At 41.5% G+C, this 21,971-nt stretch overlaps 1 protein-coding gene across 1 annotated transcript in view; it reads left to right on the forward strand.

The window, feature by feature from the left end:
* Positions 1–21,971, forward strand: part of col27a1b (collagen, type XXVII, alpha 1b) — a 136,465-nt gene that overhangs the window by 23,685 nt on the left and 90,809 nt on the right. The window contains exons 4-7 of the mRNA XM_029638431.2: positions 2,073–2,126; positions 13,629–13,682; positions 19,626–19,679; positions 20,039–20,092. Of these exons, the coding sequence (XP_029494291.1) occupies positions 2,073–2,126; positions 13,629–13,682; positions 19,626–19,679; positions 20,039–20,092 (216 nt within the window). The remainder of the gene's footprint in view (positions 1–2,072; positions 2,127–13,628; positions 13,683–19,625; positions 19,680–20,038; positions 20,093–21,971) is intronic.

Consider the following 21,971-nt stretch of genomic DNA (forward strand, 5'->3'; position numbering starts at 1 on the left):
TTCACCATGTGTCCCTATGTCATGGACTATTTCAGATGTTTTCATGTATTAATATTGTGGCGTCCAAAGCGACCAAAAATATTCTCACAATGTTTTATGTTGATGTAGTAGATGATAACACTTGCTTGTGCTACTATGTCAATGTCTGCCCTTAGCTCTGTCCAAAGCTAAATCAAATATTGATCTCAGATATTTTTTTCAGACCTTTTCAGACCATTCATTGTACTTAAAGTATGGCATAGCTCATTTTTGGATATATATATAATGGCTGTTACTCGTTATATTGAATACAGTATGCAGGCCCTGTTGTGAAGAAATTCATTAGCCTGGGGTACTGATGACGTTTACCCACATTTTCCATTGTTAACTGTGGCCCAAAGAGCCTCGCTCGTGCTTCTGCAGTGAGGGCATCCACACTGCTATGTACGTCATAGCCACCTAACATGCTTATTGGAGAGCTAGCTGATGCAGAGCTGGATCCATCCTCCTCATGCTTGGTCAAGGTTGACATTACCAGGATCTAGGCCTAGTGTGTGTCTCCTCTTCTGGCATGATAATGTGTAAGAATGCCTTTCAAGTTCCACTGCTATGAAACACAGGTCTGTTTCCTAGGTTTACACCAGCTAGAATAACTCTGTGATTTAGAACGGACAAATCCCACAACTACAATTTGTTTCTATTCACGTCAGTAGAATTATAGAGTAGACATTCTTCATAGCAGTGCAATTCTACAAATTTTGATAGAACTGTCGCGAATCTTCGTTTGAGGGCCTTGCTCACGTGTGAGTTTGTGACCGCCAGTCTGACTATTGTAGTCTTCAAACACTGTTGAACCCCACTGCGGTGCAAGCTTGGCATCTGTGAGGCTACACATGGGTCCTGGCATAGCCCACAATGGTCTTTGATATATTCAAGCTGTCAGTGTCATTTCAACTGTGGACCACACCAGAGCATAAACAGTCTTCTTTCAGCACTCTAGTCCAGCAGCACTCTTCAAGAACAGGTCTCTTCAATGGGTACTTACAGGCTTGTTCGATAGAGACTTGTTTCTATATCTGCTTAAAGAAGTCTTAGTAGTAGTCTTGTGGTGCATTTTCAGACTCAGCTCCAACTCCGAACCCCCAAAAAAAAAAAGTAGAAGTTAAAGTCTTAGTAGGGTAGTTCAAGTGTCCAAATATCAACAATTCTATGAAATATCAAGCCTTCTCCGGGGCAAGTCTGTTATATGTACACCATTAAGTTCCTACTGTATGTTAACAAAACCGAATGTCATATTAAGCTGTTTTTTTTCATTTCCTCTTTCCTCTGTGTTTTTATGAGCCTGGTGCTAGTGGAAATGTGGAAATGGGAACCAAACCTAACATTTCAAACTAATAGTCTGTTCTGCTTGGATTTGCAGAGGCTGACCCCTCATTAGCAATGACATTTGAGAGCTGGGCTAATCCATGTGTGTAATTGGTTTAAAGCTAGCTGATGCCCATAATTAACAAGAGTGGCTGTGGTTGGACTCAAGCAACGCAGGCCCTGGTCCACCGTCCAGGCCAGGACCCCCTGCTTGCTCCCAGTACAATGACTCACACTTCCATATCCAAGCACTGTAGTGGTTTTGGAACTGGTATGATATTGGTTTCAGTGGGAGTGAGCCGTAGCAGGTTTAACAATACACTCTCAGCAACTCTGCCAACATTTAAACCTTAAAGACCTAAGCTGTACTGAATGTAATAGCCTACACAGAATGGCAAGGAAAAGAACGAAGCCTTGTTTCGATATGCAATTTCTGAAAATGGGTTTTGAGGCTGCCAAGTATAGCAGTACTGGGTGGATGGATAGGTGTTTTACTGCCAACTTAATTAAGGCTAATGAAGGCAATTATCTTACCTATCAATGACATGTCATTATGTGGATTGCATGTTACATTTCCAACTCTCAAGTTCTTTCACAACTCTTTTTATTCAAGTACTGTTCTCCCACGTGGATTCAATCAATCAATTCAAGTCCTTTCTTGTAAACAGTTGGTTAGTGTTCTTACTTCCTGCTTTGATTCATTGACATCTTTTATTTTCCCTTTCCAGGGACTTCAAGGACCTCCTGGGAAACCAGGGATGCCAGGGAAGAGTGGGTCACGGGTGAGTTTCTCTTTGTTGTATTCCTGATTCTCTTGGTGTACACTAAAACAGTCATTTTCAACCAGGAAGCCTATGACCCCTCTGGGAGTTTCAGTGGACCTCGAAATGAAAAAGATTGAGAACCTATGCACTATAACCAACGACAGACAAGCTTAATAAAAAAAAAACTCCCATCCTTCACTCTTTCTTTCCATTCAGAATCACGTACTGTAGCTAGCTACATTCTTTATGCTAAGCACTGTGGATCCTGTTCCCTTGTCTGATCCATTGTACTGTCTATATTCCAACATCAATACATACAAATAACACCATTAGAATGGCGCTGGAGAGGATGGCTGACATTTTACTTGCTCCTACCTAACCAACTGTGTTATTTAAAAACATTTTTTTTTTCATTGTTTGTAACTTATCTTTTTACTTATTCTGTACATAATGTTGCTGCTACCGTCTCTTATGACCAAAAATAACTTCTGGACATCAGAACAGCGATTACTCACCACAATCTGGTAGAAGCTTTATCCTTTAACGAGTCCGACCAGTCCGACGTGAAGGATATACTGCTTTCCCGGGAACAGGCCCAAATCCCCGTCATTTGCGCAAAGATAATACGTACAAAATGGGAGCGGAGGTCGGGCTGCCTTCTGAGAATTCTTAGGCGAGCGAGTAAAACCCCACTGCCATCCGTTCTATTGGCAAACATGCAATATTTGGAAAATAAAATCGATGATCTATGTACAAGATCATTCCACTAACGGGACATTAAAAACTGTAATATTTCATGTTTCACCGAGTCGTGGCTGAAAGACGAAATGAACATCATACAGCTAGCGGGTTTTACACTGTATCGGAAGGATAGAACAGCAGCCTCTGGTAAGATAAGGGGTGGTGGTCTATGTATATTTGTAAACAACAGATGGTGCACGATATCTAAGGACGTCTCAAGGTTTTGCTCGCCTGAGGTAGAGTATCTCATGATAAGCTGTAACTCTAGAGAGTTTTCATCCATATTTTTGTAGCTGTCTACATACCACCACAGACCAATGCTGGCACTAAGACTGCACTCAATGAGCTGTATACTACCATAAGCAAACAGGGAAATGCTCATCCAGAGGTGGTTCTCCTAGTGACATGGGACTTTAATAAAGGGAAACTTAAATCTGTTTTGCCAAATTTCCACCAGCATTGTAAATGTGCAACCAGAGGGAAAAGAACTCTAGACCACCTTTACTCCACACACAGAGACACATACAAAGCCCTCCGTTTGGCAAATCTGACCATAATTGTATCCTCCTGATTCCTGCTTACAAGCAAAACGTAAAGCAGGAAGAGCCAGTGACTCGGTCAATAACAAAGTGGTAAGATGAAGCAGATGCTGGGATATGTTCCAGGATTCTTCCGATGGCATTGATGAGTACACGACATCAGTTACTGGCTACATAAATAAGTGCATCGATGACGTCCCCCCCACATTGACTGTACGTACATACCCCAACCAGAAGCCATGGATTACAGGCAACATCCGCACTGAGCTAAAGAGTAGAGCTGCCGCTCGTCGGATGTGTCAAGGCTTGTAAACTATTACAGACTACAGCACAGCCGAGAGCTGCCCAGTGACACGAGCCTACCAGGTGAAGTAAAATACTTCTATGCTTGCTTCGAGGCAAGTAACACTGACACATGCATGAGAGCAACAGCTGTTCCGGAGAACTGTGTGATCATGCTCTCCGCAGCCGAGGTGAGTAAGACTATTAAACAGGTCAACATTCACAAGGCCGCAGGGCCAGACGGATTACCAGGACTTGTACTCAGAACATGTGCTGACCAACTGGCAAGTGCCTTCACTGACATTTTCAACCTCTCCCTGTCTGAGTCTGTAATAACAACATGTTTCAAGCAGACCACCATAGTCCCTGTACCCAAGAACACTAAGGTAACCTGCCAAAATGACTACCGACCCGTAGCACTCACGTTTGTAGCCATGAAGTGCTTTGAGGCTGGTCATGGCTCACATCAACACCATTAATCCAGAAACCCAAGACCCACTCCAATTTGCATACCGCCCTAACAGATCCACAGATGATGCAATCTCTATTGCACTCCACACTGCCTTTTCCCACCTGGACAAAAGGAACACCTATGTGAGAATGCTATTCATTGACTACAGCTCAGCGTTCAAAACCATAGCGCCCTCAAAGCTAAGCTAAGGACCCTGAGACTAAACACCTCCCTCTGCAACTGGATCCTGGACTTCCTGACGGGCCGCCTCCAGGTGGTAAGGGTAAGTAACAACACAGGTGGTAAGGGTAAGTAACAACACATCCGCCATGCTGATCCTCAACACCAGAGCCCCTCAGGGGTGCGTGCTCAGTCCCCTCCTGTACTCCCTGGTCACTCTTTTGAGTGCATGGCCAGGCACAGCTCCAACACCATCATTAAATTTGCTGATGACACAACAGTGGTAGGCCTGATCACTGACAACGACGAGACAGCCTATAGGGAGCAGGTCAGAGACCTGGCCGTGTGGTGCCAGGACAACAACCTCTCCCTCAATGTGATCAAGACAAATGAGATGATTGTGGACTTCAGGAAAAGGAGGACCGAGCACGCCCCCATTCTCATCTACGGGGCTGTACTGGAGAAGGTTGAGAGCTTCAAGTTCCTTGGTGTCCACATCACCAACAAACTAACATAGTCCATGCACACCAAGACAGTTGTGAAGGGGTTACGACAAACCTATTCCCCCTCGGGAGAGTGAAAAGATTTGGCATTGGTCCTCAGATCCTCAAAAGGCTCTACAGCTGCACCATTGAGAGCATCCTGGTTGCATCACTGCCTAGTATGGCAACTGCTTGGCCTTCGACCGCAAGGCACCACAGAGGGTAGTGCGAGCGGCCCATTACATCTCTGGGGCCAAGCTTCTTGCCATCCAAGACCTCTATCCTAGGCAGTGTCACTTGGGTGACACTGAAGGCCTTAAAAATTGTCAAAGACTCCAGCCATCCTGGTCATAGGCTGCTCTCTCTGCTACCGCGTGGCAAGTGGTACCGGAGCGCCAAGTCTAAACAGCTTCTACACCCAAGCCATAAGACTCCTAAACATCTAATCAAATGGCTACTCAGACTATATGCATTGCCCCCCTCCCCTCTTTGCAAATTCACTTTAATAACTCTACCTGCATTTACATATTGACGAACCGGTTCCCCAGCACATTCACTCTGTGCCAGTTTCCTCTGTATAATGCCATGCTATTGTTATTTTACTGCTGCTCTTTAATTATTTGTTACATTTATTTCTTATTCGTATTTTTTTAAGGTATTTTTTATTGTTGGTTAGAGCTTGTAAGTAAGCATTTCACCTGTTGTATTCGGCGCATGTGACAAATAACATTTAATTTGATTTAATTGGATGAATTGTGACTTGAAACAGACAGGCTTTTTGAGCATTATGATTAAGTACTCAATAACATCTTTGGATTATGGAGCATAAATCATCCTAGGTTTAGTTTCCATTGGCTCTGATCACACTGTTTGTCTGCTGCCAAAGTATGCCTCTAAAGCTGGAGAACAAGAAATAGCTGCAACATTATGATAGTCAATGGTGCCTAAGCCAAATGAGTGAGTGAAACCTAGTCATTGAGTTCATCGCATAAGGTCCTCAATGTATGGGGAATATAGGAGCAATTCAGTTAAAGAATGAGTACGTTATGCAAAACTGAGATAAAGATCTCTGGATTAGTATGAAAATACCATACTATCAGGTATTTATACAGTGCTAGTGCTTCATTTTCACTTAGCTTCTATGTTAGGTACTTCTACTATGTTAGGTACATACAGTGCCTTCATGATGCTCTCTGCGCTTTTAACAGACCTCTGAGACTATCACAGTGCAGGTGCATTTATACGGAGACTTGATTACACACAGGTGGATTGTATTTATCATCATTAGTCATTTAGGTCAACATTGGATCATTCAGAGATCCTCACTGAACTTCTGGAGAGAGTTTGCTGCACTGAAAGTAAAGGGCTGAATAATTTTGCACGCCCAATTTTTCAGTTTTTGATTTGTTAAAAAAGTTTGAAATATCCAATAAATGTCGTTCCACTTCATGATTGTGTCCCACTTGTTGTTGATTCTTCACTAAAAATAGTTTTATATCTTTATGTTTGAAGCCTGAATTGTGGCAAAAGGTCTCAAAGTTCAAGGGGGCCGAATACTTTCGCAAGGCACTGTATCTTCAGTGTGTTGGTGCTGTACATCGAATCCTTCACTATTGCCAGTCTTCTCCACTTGGGGACCTATTTTCAATCGTTGACTGCGTTTGAAAACAGTATAGGAGTTTGCTTATGAACAAAAAACGTGTTGATGTTTTGTCTTTCTGACAGTTGTTGTTGTTGGGGTTAGACTCTCTGTGACCTAATAGGGTAATTATTTTCTCTGAACTTTCAATCTAACCCATGTTAACCCATCAAAGCCATGTCATATTAAAATAGATGCTCAGTATAGACTTTAAGCAGGATTAAATCCACCCCCAGCAGAGTTATATCAGTATCACATGAAACTAGTGGATCAGGGGATCAAGAGTTGATATGTAAGATAGAGCATCAGCTCTTCTCTTATTTGGCTTGTCAGGGATTTTCTATTTTAGAAAAACAAGATACTGTATCTTCTGTGTTTGGGATAAATAGATGTCAAGGATGGAGTACAGGAAGTGAGTTAAGAAAGAGACAGATGCCCTCTGGCTAGGTTGTACTGTATGTGCGTGTGCAGGAGCTACAGTACCTGCCTACTCTGTGAGACTGCTACTATGCCTGCCCTGTGTCTCTGGGCTGGGGGCTGGGACGAGGCCTCAGAGGGGTAGGCTGTGGGAACCCAATCACTTTAACTGAAGAAAGAGGGCTTTGTCCCCATCTCATTAAATTCATTTAAGAGCTAACCTAGTGCTCACTACCACCTCCCTCCAGTACACTACCTCCATACAGTTCATTCATGATCAAGAGCCTGAGACCACTCACTCCAATTCACTATGGAATGAATGATTCTTGAGTGATTTGGCGGTGCAATATCTTATACTATATGGGGCGGTCGAATCCTCAAATGTTCACTTAGTCATGCATTGATGTCAATGGGAGACTTAGTGAAAATGTGACTTAAGTGAAAGTTAAGATTCGCCCCCAAGACTGTATGATGGCTAAAGTAAGTGGTTGAGTTTCTGCCTGCCTGTCAAGTGGATCTGGATATCTCTTCTCTTTGGCTCAGCAAACAGAAACACAAAGGAACCACTTTGATGCTTCTAATCTGGACAAAGACATGATACATTGCAGTAAGACGCCGCTTCTTTTCCATGACCCTCGTAAACTTTCTGAAACTGTCCTTGATTGCTCTGGAAGGTGGATACTAATTATGAAAACGATTTTCACAGGACTGAAGCAAGTAGTGAAACCTAAGCGTTTATAAGCCCTTGACCTCATTTGACCTTTCACCTTTGACACAGAGACGCGATATGTAATCTAGCAACCGTCGCTCAACACACAGGGAGAGAGCACACGTGAGCCGTCTAGACGTATAACTATCCCACATTTATCTTCACAGCTCAGCTTCTGTAGTAGCGTTGGTGGCGGTCGGTGCTGTGTAAACGTGAGCAAACCCACTAGCTTGCTAGCTCGCTAAGCGCTATCTCTTCTTGACAGAGAGGTGTCATGTCTGACTGTGGGTAGACAGTCTCACCACCTCCACCACTACCTCCTCCACCTCTTCCTCTTCAGACACGTGATAGCATCACACCTGCGTTCCTCAGCCCAGTCGTCAAGCCTGCGGGCGGCTAGCCGGCTAGCACTCAAAGAAAGCCCTGCCTGAGGACGATATCACCCAGCCCTATAGGGAAAGGCCTGGTGCCTTGGCCGCAGTCAAAGGAGGCTTTGTGGTAGGGAACTGACCCTCAGTGCAGTGCAGACAGCAGGGGCAGTGTAAAGGTGGTATATTGTGTAGTTCAGTAGCTAGCAGTGCAGTAGCTGAAGTAGGCCTTGAATGGAGTGAGAGAAGGGCATTAGCATGATTGCTAATTTAATTATTACGCTCACTGTGTCATGAAGAAAAGTCTGTAGAAAGGAAAGTGAAACTGAGTGTAGTGAAGCCTGGTAGTGCCACTGAAAAGGATGTCAAAATGATTGTTCCTGGGTCCAAATCAGGACATTGCTGTTCTTTCCAAGGGGAGCTGCCTATCAGTGGGTTCTGACAGAATGCTGATGTAGGTCGATCATAGTGCCGTTCGGCATTGTACTGGCATTCCATTCACTGTTTATAACATTTGGGGTATTGTTCATACAGTACACACACATTTTCTACCAGGAAAAACCAACCACTGCAATATTAAGTTAACTGTATTTAACAGTTTCATTATGTTACTTCCTTGATGTCATTTCATGTGATCTACATACTCTCCCCTTTTATTTCTAAACCCTCGTGTTGTAGAGCACAATCGAGCTTTGAGAAGTCTGTTATCTGACTTCAAGTCATCTGGCTCCAGGCGTCATGTTTCTCTCCGATCCGTTTGGCCTCAGAGCGTGTTAGAATGTCTGTTCTGTATTAATGGGCTGTAAAACAGCTTTTAGCAGTGCAGTCTCCCAACTCTGGAACTCCCCCTCTCTCCTTGTCAGAACCTCACAATCGATACGCATTTTCCACACTAAAGACACACCTCTCCATACAGGCTTAGCTGATTATATGTTGTCTTAGCTTTTACTCTCTGTCTAATTCACTTCCCTGGTTAGCCTTGTTTAGTGTTCTCCATTTTTTTATTCTGTCCTAATGTCTAATGTTTAGTGTACTTTGAATATACAGTGCATTCAGAATGTATTCACTTTTTTCAAATTTTTTCACATTTTGTTACGTTACAGCCTTAAATAATACATTTTTCTCATCAATCTACACACAATACCCCATAATGACAAAGTGAAAACAGGTTTTTAAAAAACGAAACAAAAACAGAAATACCTTATTTACACAAGTATTCAGTATTCAGACCCTTTGCTATGAGACTCGAAATTGAGCTCAGGTGCATCCTGTTTCCATTGATCATCATTGAGATGTTTTTACAACTTGATTGGAGTCCATCTGTGGTAAATTCAATCACTTGATTTGGAAAGGCACACACCTGTCTATATAAGGTCCCACAGTTGACAGTGCATGTCAGAGCAAGAACCAAGCCATGAGATCGAAGGAATTGTCCGTAGAGCTCCGAGACAGTATTGTGTCCAGGCACAGAAAAACAAACAATTTAATACATTTTAGAATAAGGCTGGAATGTAACAAAATGTGGGAAAAGTCAAGGAGTCTGAATACTTTCCAAATGCACTGTACTTCCTTATTTTAATGTGTGATTTTATTGCTTTTTATCCTGCTGATTTTCTTGTGTATTTCAAGTGACTTTGGGTGTCTTGAAAAGCACTTAAAATAAAATGATTATTAGTATTATTATGATTGAAGAATATAACACTCTACGCGTCACCCCTGTAAGAATCGTTGGTCCACATTGTAAACCTGGTCAGGCCCAGGCCAGGGTGAGAGAGTCAGGTGTCTCCACATATCTCTACCTTCCGATTACTTGCACCATGTGTAAACTAACCTGTTACTTTCTGCATGTGTGTCTACTTTTAACGATATTGTCTCTCCAACATTCTGTCTCTCTCTGTCTTCTCACTCTCTCTGTATCTCTCTGAATCTCTCTCTCTCTCTCTTTTCTTTTCTTTCCCCTCTTTGTATTTGGAGATAATGATTTCCATATGTTTTAATAATATCAAGCTAATGCAAATCCAGTGAGATGCACTGAATGGTTGAATAGAGAAAATCTGTAGATGAGCTTCTGGTAAGTGTCTCCATATGTCCAGCCAGTGTGCTGTGTGCAGCTATTTTTGCTGGGCCTGGGGCTAAGGGGACAGGGCAGCATGTGGAGGTGAGAGTGAGCTGCTGCCTTTTCCGCAGGCTGATAATAAAGCATAGATAATAACAGAGACAGGCGGGATTACTAAACCAGACACTTGCACTTGGCCATCCCCTGTCTCTCCACTGTCTTTTTTGTTGTTGTCTTTTGTCAGTCCCTCGTCATTCTCTCCTCTGTCTCTCCTCTTCCTCTGGATGTGGTTGAAATGAATTCCCCCTGTCTCTTCTCTCCTCCACAAAGGAAACCTGGGGAGTCAGAGGGTTTTGTGTTCAAGAATGCTTTTAGCTCATTTCTTTTTCACGTACAACTAAATCAACACATTTAAGTCTTAACTTCAACTGTCATGATCCCTGTCACCAGAGGTGTTTGTGATGGACATAACCCCAGCACGTCCAACGCTGTCTAAACTCAGCAGTTAATCTCTCTCCAACATAATTTAATATCAGGCTACTCACAAGACACCTTCACTATGCTATTTTCCAAGGGGTCCTATCTAGGGCTGTGGCGGTCAAAATGTTGTCAGCGGGTGATTGTCAAGCAAATAACTGTCAGTCTCATGGTAATTAACAGTAATTAACATAAACACATTTAGCATCTCCTGGCTTCCACACAATCAACTGATGCATACCTTTGGAACATTTTAAAAAGTCTAATAAATCCATGCAATATAGCCTACACCTTCCCAATAAATTCATGATTTATTTTAGACAGGTCTAAAAAAGCATGACATGAAGAAAATGTAGTCTACTTCAGAAGAACAGAATGGCATACTCTGAGTTGTCCTTATGTTAGGTCCTGATGTGGCTATGCCAAATGGCAGTGGGCTACACTAGTTCATTTAGCAGACAAGATTTGCTTCGAATTCCGTGGCATTATTTTATAGTATGAAGAATAAAATTGAACAAAGCTGAATAAAATAGAAAGGATCTTTTCTACAAATGATTTGAGGGAGTGCACACATGTGGCTATTCTGTGTTGAGCAGTTAACAAAGAAATAGGTCTTCGTAAAGGCTTAATTTAGAGTTATTAATGTACCTTTAGTTGTTCTACAAACGTTGGGCTATATGTTAAGACATTGTAAGGCTGCATGATGTGACTCTAATGATGATTTGAAAAAGTTGCTTGAGCTCTGCTTTGTTTTTTTTGCGCAGGCTGTACACACAATGTCAGTAAATTGACAACCCCTTCATAATGCCAAGAATATCACGGCGGAATACCCTTTTCTTCTCCCTGAGTGCTGCACGCTCCATCACGTGATCGGGTCTTTCTCACGGGCTAAAAGTGAAGACACACACAATCGGGATGCAACTGCGCGCGTCCTTATCCAATTCGAGGTTCATGTTGAAAATATTGGAAAAACTGTCCACATTTACTTTTCGTCACAAAACAATATGAGTAGGCCGAACGAACATGAAAAGCACTAGCCTATGTGAATCTGCCAATCCCACATAGTGCAAAGGTCAACCTATTCTATTCTGTGTGAGAGAAAAAATATTCCGAACATAGTTTGAGACAGTTGTGCGATGCGATAGATCCCAAATTAATACAATCACTAGCATCCCAAAAACTTTTTTACACAATGTTGCTGACTCAACAGATCAGAACGTTTAGCTTAAAATACTGATAAACTATTAGGCTATTTCTTCACGTTATAAGCAGAGCAAAGCGCACATGGTAGTAGGCTATGAGCGCGAATGTTCCATTAGCAGAAAACAGCATTATCAAAAGGGACCGCAAATGCAATTATGCATAGTCCTCATTTGGACTAATCTTCCAAGAGTCCTTAAACATTAAAACACAATTTATAATAAGATCCAATTTTCACATATTGTTACAAACAGACATAATGCACTAACATAATGACCAGATAAATACTCTTAACAGTCTAAAAAGATAGATTGATTTCTTCATCTACCATAGTCCCGCACAACCTTCCAATGTATTATATTTAAATGGCTCTAAAGTATTGTTTGAATGTATATATTGAAAGGTTTCTGGTTTGCTCAGATAAATTATTCAATTTTTTTAATGCTCTAAATCGAAATGTAATGCTTTTATTATAAAGGTGCCTTTTTATATTGAAAATTATCTTCCCCAAAATTGAAACACACATGCTGCTTATGTATGCCAGTTAGGCTACACACCCCTTGTAAAGCGTACTAATGTGATTCATTTTAAGAAGTTATTTGGCCACTTTAGTTGTGATACAAACCTAATGAAACTTATAGGCCTATGGGCTAGGCTACATTATGGGTGCAACTATGATTTGAAAAAGTCCCCCAAAAAAGGCATTGTTTCTTATGCTGGGCATCATTCTCAAGTGATAATATATAATTCACAAGTGAAAGGCTAATATTGTCACCCATCAGACTATTCTTCATTTCATCTTGTCTTTACATACACTAAATAATATATGTCTTATAATTTGTTTTGATTTGATATGGACCATTATTATCAGAGTCAGCAGGAAAAAAAAAATATGTCATCTATGCACTTAAATAGCGAATGGAGGACGCTTTCCACCATGGTTTATCTTCATGCCAGCCAGGAAGGCTATACTCCTGTTGTAAATAAACAATGTTCTTAATATTAGGAAAGTTGAGTAATAAATATAGTAGGCCTAGCCTAGAAAGATGATCCTCCTATTTTTAGTAGAGGCCATTACTCTGTTTTCCCGTGCAATTGCATAGCCTATTGAAATGTTGCGCAACATGAGCTCATGGGCTCTCATTAAGTGTTTGATGAGATTTTCAAAATACATTTGCATTGATGTCAGAGTGATTAGAGGGACAATAGAGTGCTGAGTACCAGGCAGTTAGCACGTTTGGTAGGCTACTAATGACCATCACCAGCATAAGATCTTGGAGAAGCCTAATTACCATGAATTTTATTTCCTTCATGACTCGTGACTGCCGGTGTGGTGGTAATACGATCACCGCACAGCCCTAGTCTTATCGGTCCCTGTCCCTGTCCCTGTCCCTGTTGAATGGGGCCGACTTGGTTAGTTTGGAATTTATGTTCTGTTTCCCCAAAAGGACTTATCCTACCATTAATCACCGGTGGATGTATATCTGGTTGTTATATTTAGTTTGTCCCCTGCTAAAACATTTGGCAGGCCTGGTCCAAAAGGAGTATACATGTACCCACAGTTTGTGGTACAACTTCTGTAAGAGAGACAGAGTATCCACTGTGACTATAGGAATGGGTGACTGGCCTTGCCTTCACTCTTCTCTGTGAGCCTCTGGGATGCTGTTGGAAAAGTGATGAGGAAAATCACATCCATATGTCATAACTCAGACAGGCAGGCAGGCAGAGAAACAGTCAGACAGACAGACAGAAATACAAAAAGACAGACAGGCATTGGCATATGGGCCACAGAGCACCTACAGAAACACACAGAGAGAGAGAGAAAGAGCTCAGCTCTGACCAGAGAGTGGAAACTCCACACGCGGTAACATTACTCAGATAGGGATTCCAGTGACTCCTTTGAAACAAATGTGTGCTTGATGAACCCGTTTTCTCCTTAATCTTAATTTTCCTCAACATTGCGTCTTCCTGTTTTGCAGGGTCCTCCTGGTCCCCATGGAAACCCTGGTCGCCCGGGACCCCCTGGACTCAAGGTATGTATTTATTAGATTGGGACAATATTAGAGGGACAATATAGAGACTGATATAAGTGATAGTGTATGGGTGAGAATGAATAGCTTCTCTCTTTCGGGTTCTCACCATGCTCTAAAATTGTCTGGAGTGCTTGGTAATGTACAGCCTCCAAAATAATTGGCACCCTTGATAAAGATGAGCAAAAACAACGGTATAAAAAAAATAATACAATATATATATATTGTATGCTAAAATAAAAGGGGGAAATTATATTATTTTATACTAATACATAAAATATTTTGTTTAACAGGAAATATATATATATATATAAAAAATGTTTTTATTAAGATGGTCAAAATGATTATCCGGTACCCTCCCATTGCGACTTGTTAAACAAAATGTCTTTCTCTTAGCAATTGTATAGTATAAAAGAAGATATTACAATTTTTGGGGAGCATACAATATAGCTCAGCATTTGTATTTAAGCAATAAGGCACGTGAGGCAGTGCTCTATTACATATTTCACACAATTTTAATCTTCCACTAGAAGATATAGTGCGGACAAAAATCTGGTTGGTCATGTTGCTACAGACGCAAACCAGTCATTAATTATTTTTTACATACAGTTGAAGTCGGAAGTTTACATACACCTTAGCCAAATACATTTAAACTAGGTTTTTCACAATTCCTGACATTTAATCCTAGTAAAAATACCCTGTCTTTTCATCACATTGCCAGTGGGTCAGAGGTTTACATACACTCAATTAGTATTTGGTAGCATTGCCTTTAAATTGTTTAACTTGGGTCAAACATTTCGGGTAGCATTCCACAAGCTTCCCACAATAAGTTGGGCAAATTTTGGCCCATTCCTCCTGACAGAGCTGATGTAACGGAGTCAGGTTTGTACGGCTCCTTGCTCGCACACACTTTTTCAGTTCTGCCCACACATTTTCTATAGGATTGAGGTCAGGGCTTTGTGATGGCCACTCCAATACCTTGACTTTGTTGTCCTTAAGCCATTTTGCCACAACTTTGGAAGTATGCTTGGGGTCATTGTCCATTTGGAAGACCGATTTGCCACCAAGCTTTCACTGAAGTCTTGAGATGTTGCTTCAATATATCCACATCATTTTCCTCTTTCATGATGCCATCTATTTTGTGAAGTGCACCAGTCCCCCCTGCAGCAAAGCACCCCCACAACAAGATGCTGCCACTCCTGTGCTTCATGGTTGGGATGGTGTTCTTTGGCTTGCAGCCCCCCACCTTTTTCCTCCAAACATAACGATGTTCATTATGGCCAAACAGTTCTATTTTTGTTTCATCAGACCAAAGGACATTTCTACAAAAAGTACGATTTTGGTCCCCATGTCCAGTTGCAAACCGTAGTCTGTCTTTTTTTATGGCGGTTTTGGAGCAGTGGCTTCTTCCTTGCTGAGTGGCTTTTCAGGTTATGTCGATTTAGGACTCGTTTTACTCTGGATATAGATACATTGGTACCTGTTTCCTCCAGCATCTCCACAAGGTCCTTTGCTGTTGTTCTGGGATTGATTTGCACCAAAGTACGTTCATCTCTAGGAGACATAACACGTCTCCTTCCTGAGCGGTATGACAGCTGCGTGGTCCCACGGTGTTTATGCTTACGTACTATTGTTTGTACAGATGAAAGTGGTACCTTCAGGCGTTTGGAAATTGCTCCCAAGGATGAACCAGACTTGTGGAGGGCTACAATTTGTTTTCTGAGGTATTGGCTGATTTCTTTGGTTTTTCCCATGATGTCAAGAGGAACTGAGTTTGAAGGTAGGCCTTGAAATACATCCACAGGTACACCTCCAATTGACTCAAATGATATCAATTGACTCAAATGATATCAGAAGCTTCTAAAGCCATGACATCATTTTATGGAATTTTCCAAGCTGTTTAAAGGCACAGGCAAATTAGTGTGTGTAAACTGCTGACCCACTGGAATTGTGATACAGTGAATTATAAGTGAAATAAACTGTCTGTAAACAATTGTTTGGAAAAATGACTTGTGTCTTGCACAAAGTAGATGTCCTAACCGACTTGCCAAAACTATAGTTTGTTGACAAGACATTTGTGGAGTGGTTGAAAAACGAGTTTTAATGACTCCAACCTTAGTGTATGTAAACTTCCGACTTCAACTGTAGGTGCTATGCAAAAGGACTGGTCACAGATAGAACAATTAGGTTTAGTAATAAAAATCTTTGGACTGGTCGTCCATTCTATACAAAACAGTTGCGATGCAGGCTGGATAAAGTTCTTATCACTTGCGCTAGCCAACTTCAGCTAACTCAGTCACGTCATACATTGAACCTGGAATGACCGTACACTAGCCGCATTTCTGTTTGTTTGAGAATTTCTTTCTATTGGCATTTACTTGGATATGTCCAAGATAATGACGTTGATGTGTGATTTCGACTTTCTCAGAAAAGGTTGTCTTGTCTGGGTAATGTTCATTCTATCTGTGGTACTACAGAGATCGAAGTTCAAAAGTGAAACATTGTTTCCGAGGTCGGACAGACAGACAGCGAGGCATACAGTATATTAACCCTGGCTGTACCAAACTAAATGCTAGGCTGGAAGCAAGGGTAAATAATGTGCACGTTGAGATAAATACAATAGACTCTTTGGACAGCAACATGAACACGATATTCTTATGGAGGCACAGTGTTCATTTTCAGATGGAACTGCTAGCAGACAAACTGTAGGTGTGTCTGTGATGGCCAATACTGCACGGCTTGGAACGCTGCTCGTCCAAGCAGCATCCAGGATCCAAACAACCAGTTTTATAATATTGTTTGCTGTTATCAAGGGTGCAAATACATTCGGAGGTTACTGTACTTGAATGACATCTTTGAATGTCCCTGGCATGTATAGCTAATGTATAGTTCATGTGTAGATAGTGTATATATTGTTCAAATTCACTACATGTACACCCAGATCAGTCATAAAACATAGCCTACTGTTCCACACTCTCTGAATCATGGATGGATGGATAACTGCGAGACTGTTGACTGCGTCTTTTATGAATTCACAAGTAATAAGTTACTAAACTAGAATGGAAACATTTTCATGTTATTGTTCCATACTTAATCCTTATGGGCACATTCAATTTCAACTGGTATTTTTTCCACTCCATGTTCACAATAGTAAAAAGTCATTGATACCAGCCTTTGACTGGAGCCCATGTTCATACCACCATAACACTTATTTATGTGTTAGAATGGAAGAAGAGAAAGCGAGGGAGAAGGAGAGAGAGCGACACAGAGAGACAGAAAGACAGTTAGAGAAAGTGTGAGAGCGAGAAGAACATAGAGAAAGAGAGAGAGGCCGAGAGAGAGAGAGAGAGAGAGAGAGAAAGAGAGAGAGAGAGAGAGAGGCAGACATGGCTCTCAAGAGAAGACAGGCTATGTGCTCACTGCCCACAAAATGAGGTGGAAACTGAGCTGCACTTCCTAACCTCCTGCCCAATGTATGACCATATTAGAGAGACATATTTCCCCCAGATTACACAGATCCACAAAGAATTCGAAAACAAATCCAATTTTGAAAAACTCCCATATCTTTTGGGTGAAATTCCACAGTGTGCCATCACAGCAGCAATATTTGTGACCTGTTGCCACGAGAAAAGGGCAACCAGTAAAGAACAAACACCATTGTAAATACAACCCATATTTATGCTTATTCATTTTATCTTGTGTCCTTTAACTATTTGTACATTGTATATATATATATATAATATGACATTTGTAATGTCTTTACTGTTTTGAAACTTCTGTATGTGTAATGTTTACTGTTAATTTTTGTTGTTTTTCACTTTATATATTCACTTTGTATGTTGTCTACCTCACTTGCTTTGGCAATGTTAACACATGTTTCCCATGCCAATAAAGCCCTTGAATTGAATTGAATTGAATTGAGAGAGAGAGAGAGAGAGAGAGAGAGAGAGAGAGGGAGATGCACATTGTTACATCATGTCAATATTGAATTGAAATTGATTTGCGAGAGAAAGAGAGAGAGAGAGAGAGAGAGGGATATATATATATATAGAGAGAGAGAGAGGATATAGCGAGTAGTAGTTGAGCTGGCGCGTCACCAAAGGTAGTCCATCTCACTTTGACCTACTGTATATACACGCAACTTTTGAATGATGGAAAAAGCTCATTTGTGTGCAACCCCTGTCCCTTTTGACACAACCCCAGTGCAATTACCCAGTATGTGGTCTTGTCCTCTTAGAACTGTGCCCGTGACACTTCTGATATAGACAGTGAGAGGGAGAAAGCTGACTTTTGTGGAGTTTAAGGCAAACAATTAAATAACTTATTTTTTTTATTTACAATGGGCCCTCAAGTGTAAATAAACTGCTTCACTTGTTTTAAATTTCCTCTCCGATAAAAGAGAGTGATGGACAGTGAAATCCTACAATGTTCCTGAGTGTGGCACCAGTTACAACCTCCTTTCCCCATTCGTGTCCAGGTGAGGCTGGTCTGAGGGACATTTAAAGAAAGACCTTGGCAGTGTCCCAAATGGCACCCTATTGCCTATACATAGTGCACGACTTTTGACCAGGGCTCACAGGGCTCTGGTCAAAAGTAGTGCACTACAAGGATAATAGAGTGCTGTTTGGGACACGTACCCTTTTCATGCCAAGTTGGGGCTCATATGAAAATGTATAATTTAATGGTGCAAAGAAGGTGATAATGGAGAAGCTTATATTTCCACCATCAATGACCTTGTGGAATAATTGTATTATTTTGTGTCCGTTTAAGCCTTTTCACAGTTTTACAACCAACAGGAGCGTGACTGTTACCTGGATTACCTGCTGAAATAGGCCTGGTGCATTCAGAGGTGGAGATGTAAAATCGCTCCCCAATCTTTTTTTTTATTGTAGGCACACAGGAGAAAGTCGTTAACTGCCGGAGAGCATTCGTAAAAGTTACTCACGTACAGTGTTTGTTCAGAAGCCCAGTGTTTTTAAAATAATTTTTAATTTTGATCCAATTCCTTTGAACAAACACAGATTTTACAGCTGGTTGCAAATGTTTCTGTGTTAATCCTTGAATGGCTCCATTAACATGTGTTGACGATTGTTTTCCTTTCCACCTGACTTGACCAGTAAAAACTCTGGGCCCGACTTATAAATTAAAGGTCATCACGAGGGCCCCTACAAGGGTCCTGACTTTATATGTGATTGAGGCCATAGATGAATAGTGTCCGACGTCTTTATGGTACACTAGTAAGATTTAAAAGTAAGCCCTTCCCAGTTCCCTGGAGTACAGCAGCAGTCAGACCACATCCCACTGCTGCCTGAAAAGGACAAGGAATGTGCCTGGTCACTCCCAATGGCTTTTCAGAGGCTTTGCTGTAAACTGAAATATTAATGGACTCTGTCTTGTGTAAACACAACTGCTACTATTGTGTGCGAACCCATTCCCTCCCTTTACACTGCATGCAAGCATGTACTGTAATGTTTCCACCTTTGTGTGATTAAACAGCATAGCTCTGCAGAGAATGTGTAAATGCACTATTACGTCAAGCTATTGCGTGCGTGTACCGGATCACTAACATTGACTGGCAGGGAGTACCGTAAGGCCTTCATGTCAACTTTAGCGCCTGAGTTCTGCATGTCATGGTAGAGAACATGTAAATAAAGCCATTATATTTAGACCTAACACTGACTCATAAAATTGAGTAGGCTCTTTAAGTCTAAGTATGAGGGAGAAATCAACATCCGGGCTTTGCCGAAGCAGCTTGCACCAAAACGTATCAGCAATTAATATTATTGAGGGGAAGTTTCCGTCCTGAACCTTCTTTAAATATTTCAGAAATCTACATCTGTTCGTTATTTGGAGACTAAGACGTCATGGGAATCAGCGGAATCTGTCTAAACTAAACCGTTTGTTTTTTGCTCTCTCTGTCTCTCTGTGTGTGTGTGTGTGTTCAAGGGACGAAAAGGAGACCCTGGCCTTTCACCTGGCAGAGCACCAAAAGGAGAAAGAGTGAGCATCTTGTGTTTCGTGTTTCACTGTGTCGTTCTCTGAAAAGGAGAGTGTAACACCGGATAAAGTAATAATACCGGATAATGTCACAATTCAATAATGTAATAAGTTATCTGTTACAGAGAATTTTTGCTTCGGTCATAGAGAGTTACTCGAGAAAATGGAAACACGCTTTGCGATAACCCAATTCTTTCAATTGTCCGATATGACTTACTGTGTTATCTGTCTTAGCTGGCGTTCAGCAACTAAAGTAGCAGAGACATGTTCCATGACATCACTGGTTTTACATGTATTCACTACTTTACAATTAGCCTGAGAATGAAGAGTATATACTGTATAAATCATTATTATCTTTATAGGGAGACCGTGGTGCTTCAGGACCCCCTGGACTGACTGGTCAAGTTAGCAGAAAGGTAGGAAACCACTTTACCCGTAACCCTGCCACACATGATACTGTATGAATCAGATTCTTCGAATGAGTACAGAGGACCACATTGAAGTGCACTAAATCCTACGCTACACCCCAACCCTGCCTGCCCATTCCTAAATCCCTATGAGCAGTGTTCAACAGGAATTTCTCAGACAGGACTGTTTAGGAGGACCCGAAGCCAAGAGCATTTTTCTCACGGGATGTTTCTTCTCTTGTTTGGAGAGGAGCCTAACATTGTGCAGGCGTAGTAGTACTGTACATTAGTGCACCTGTGTTCAGACCGACTCTTCTTCAGGCTCACACTCTGGAATAGCTGGAATATACTAGCTGGGTTGTGACCTCATTGTCAATGCTTCCAACACGATGAGGGTGATTGAGGAGAGTCTTTTTTTGGGCGGGAATCAGTGGGAATCACACGCAGTGTAAAATAAATGACGTAATTCCCTCTCTTTGACAATTGTCCTCAATACTCAGTAGTGTTCTGCTGAAATCTTAATGGCATTTTGTTATAGAGCTTGAGTTCTTTTTCATGTACTGTCTCAACTCAATTTACACACATCCTATTGCTAGTGTACAGAGACGTATGTGCTCATTCATAAGTCATTGTCTTAAGATGCACTTCTGGGGACTTCACTCCAGTCCTGCCCTTGCCCTGGGCCTGTAATACAGCTTAATCACTTACCATGGGAGACTATTACACACACTCAGGTGGGAAGAAGGAAATCTGCTCCGTGCCCACGTACACATACTCATCATGCACTGACAGGCATGCACGCAGGCACATGCATGAGCAGATACGCACACACATGCAACCACACACATAGACATGCGCACACACACACACACATGCACTCGGAAACACGCAGACACACACACGCACACACACACACAGTTTATTCCATGTTAGGGATACAGATATTTGTTGACTAATGGATACATAATTAGCTGTATGGATTTTCACAAGACTCAACACAAAACTTTACTTTAAACATCATTGCAAAAAATATTACATTCAAGTTACCTGATTGCCGTACAGCAAACACATGTTATTCATTACCAGAAAATACAATAAAAGCTGGTGGAAAAAGACTTGGAGACACTACCTCTCCTAAATTACTGCTGGCAGGCAGTGATTCATGGTTATTCCACACATGGTCCACTGCCAGAGGGAGAAGAAATCTGTGAATGCAGGAAGAAACAGTAACTCTGAGTACAGTACAGCCAGGGGAACTTTAGGCCTCGAACCAACTGGTGCTGACCTGGGTTCAAATAGTATTTGTTTTCGTTCAAATACTTTGAGCCTATGGTTGAGTCTACCTGAAGTGACAGAAGACTACTATTTAACTTGAGGGCTGATCCGGGTGCTAATTTAGAAGTTATCACCGGCGCCGTAATGATCTGTTTAGCAACACACACAATATTCATGTAGTCTGTTTTGGACACATTTGTATGAGAGCAGTAAAAGTCTAAACCTGGCATAACAACAATCTGTTACGTAGTAGGACAAGCTGACGGTGAAAGACCATCTGGTCTAGGCTACAGTCAAGGTTGTTTCATTCACTCTAAAATAGACTCCGATCTGAATAGGGAAGAAGGGGGTCTCTTTCAGCTCTCTCTGTTTTTGCGTCCTAAATGGCTCCCTATTCCCTATTGCACTACTTTATGAATGCCACCCTATTCCCTGTTGCACTACTTTTGACCAGAGCCTACATAGGGAATAGAGTGCCATTTGGAATTCAGCCTGTATGATGTGAGTAATGGAAAGAGGAGTTTATGGGAAAATAGCCGTTCCTTTTTTCCATAATGAGGTGACTGACAGTTACTATGTATGTTTTAAATTGCATCATTGCTGGAACATAAAA

Source organism: Oncorhynchus nerka, linkage group LG27, assembly GCF_034236695.1.
Source record: "Oncorhynchus nerka isolate Pitt River linkage group LG27, Oner_Uvic_2.0, whole genome shotgun sequence".
Taxonomy (NCBI): Eukaryota; Metazoa; Chordata; class Actinopteri; order Salmoniformes; family Salmonidae; genus Oncorhynchus; species Oncorhynchus nerka.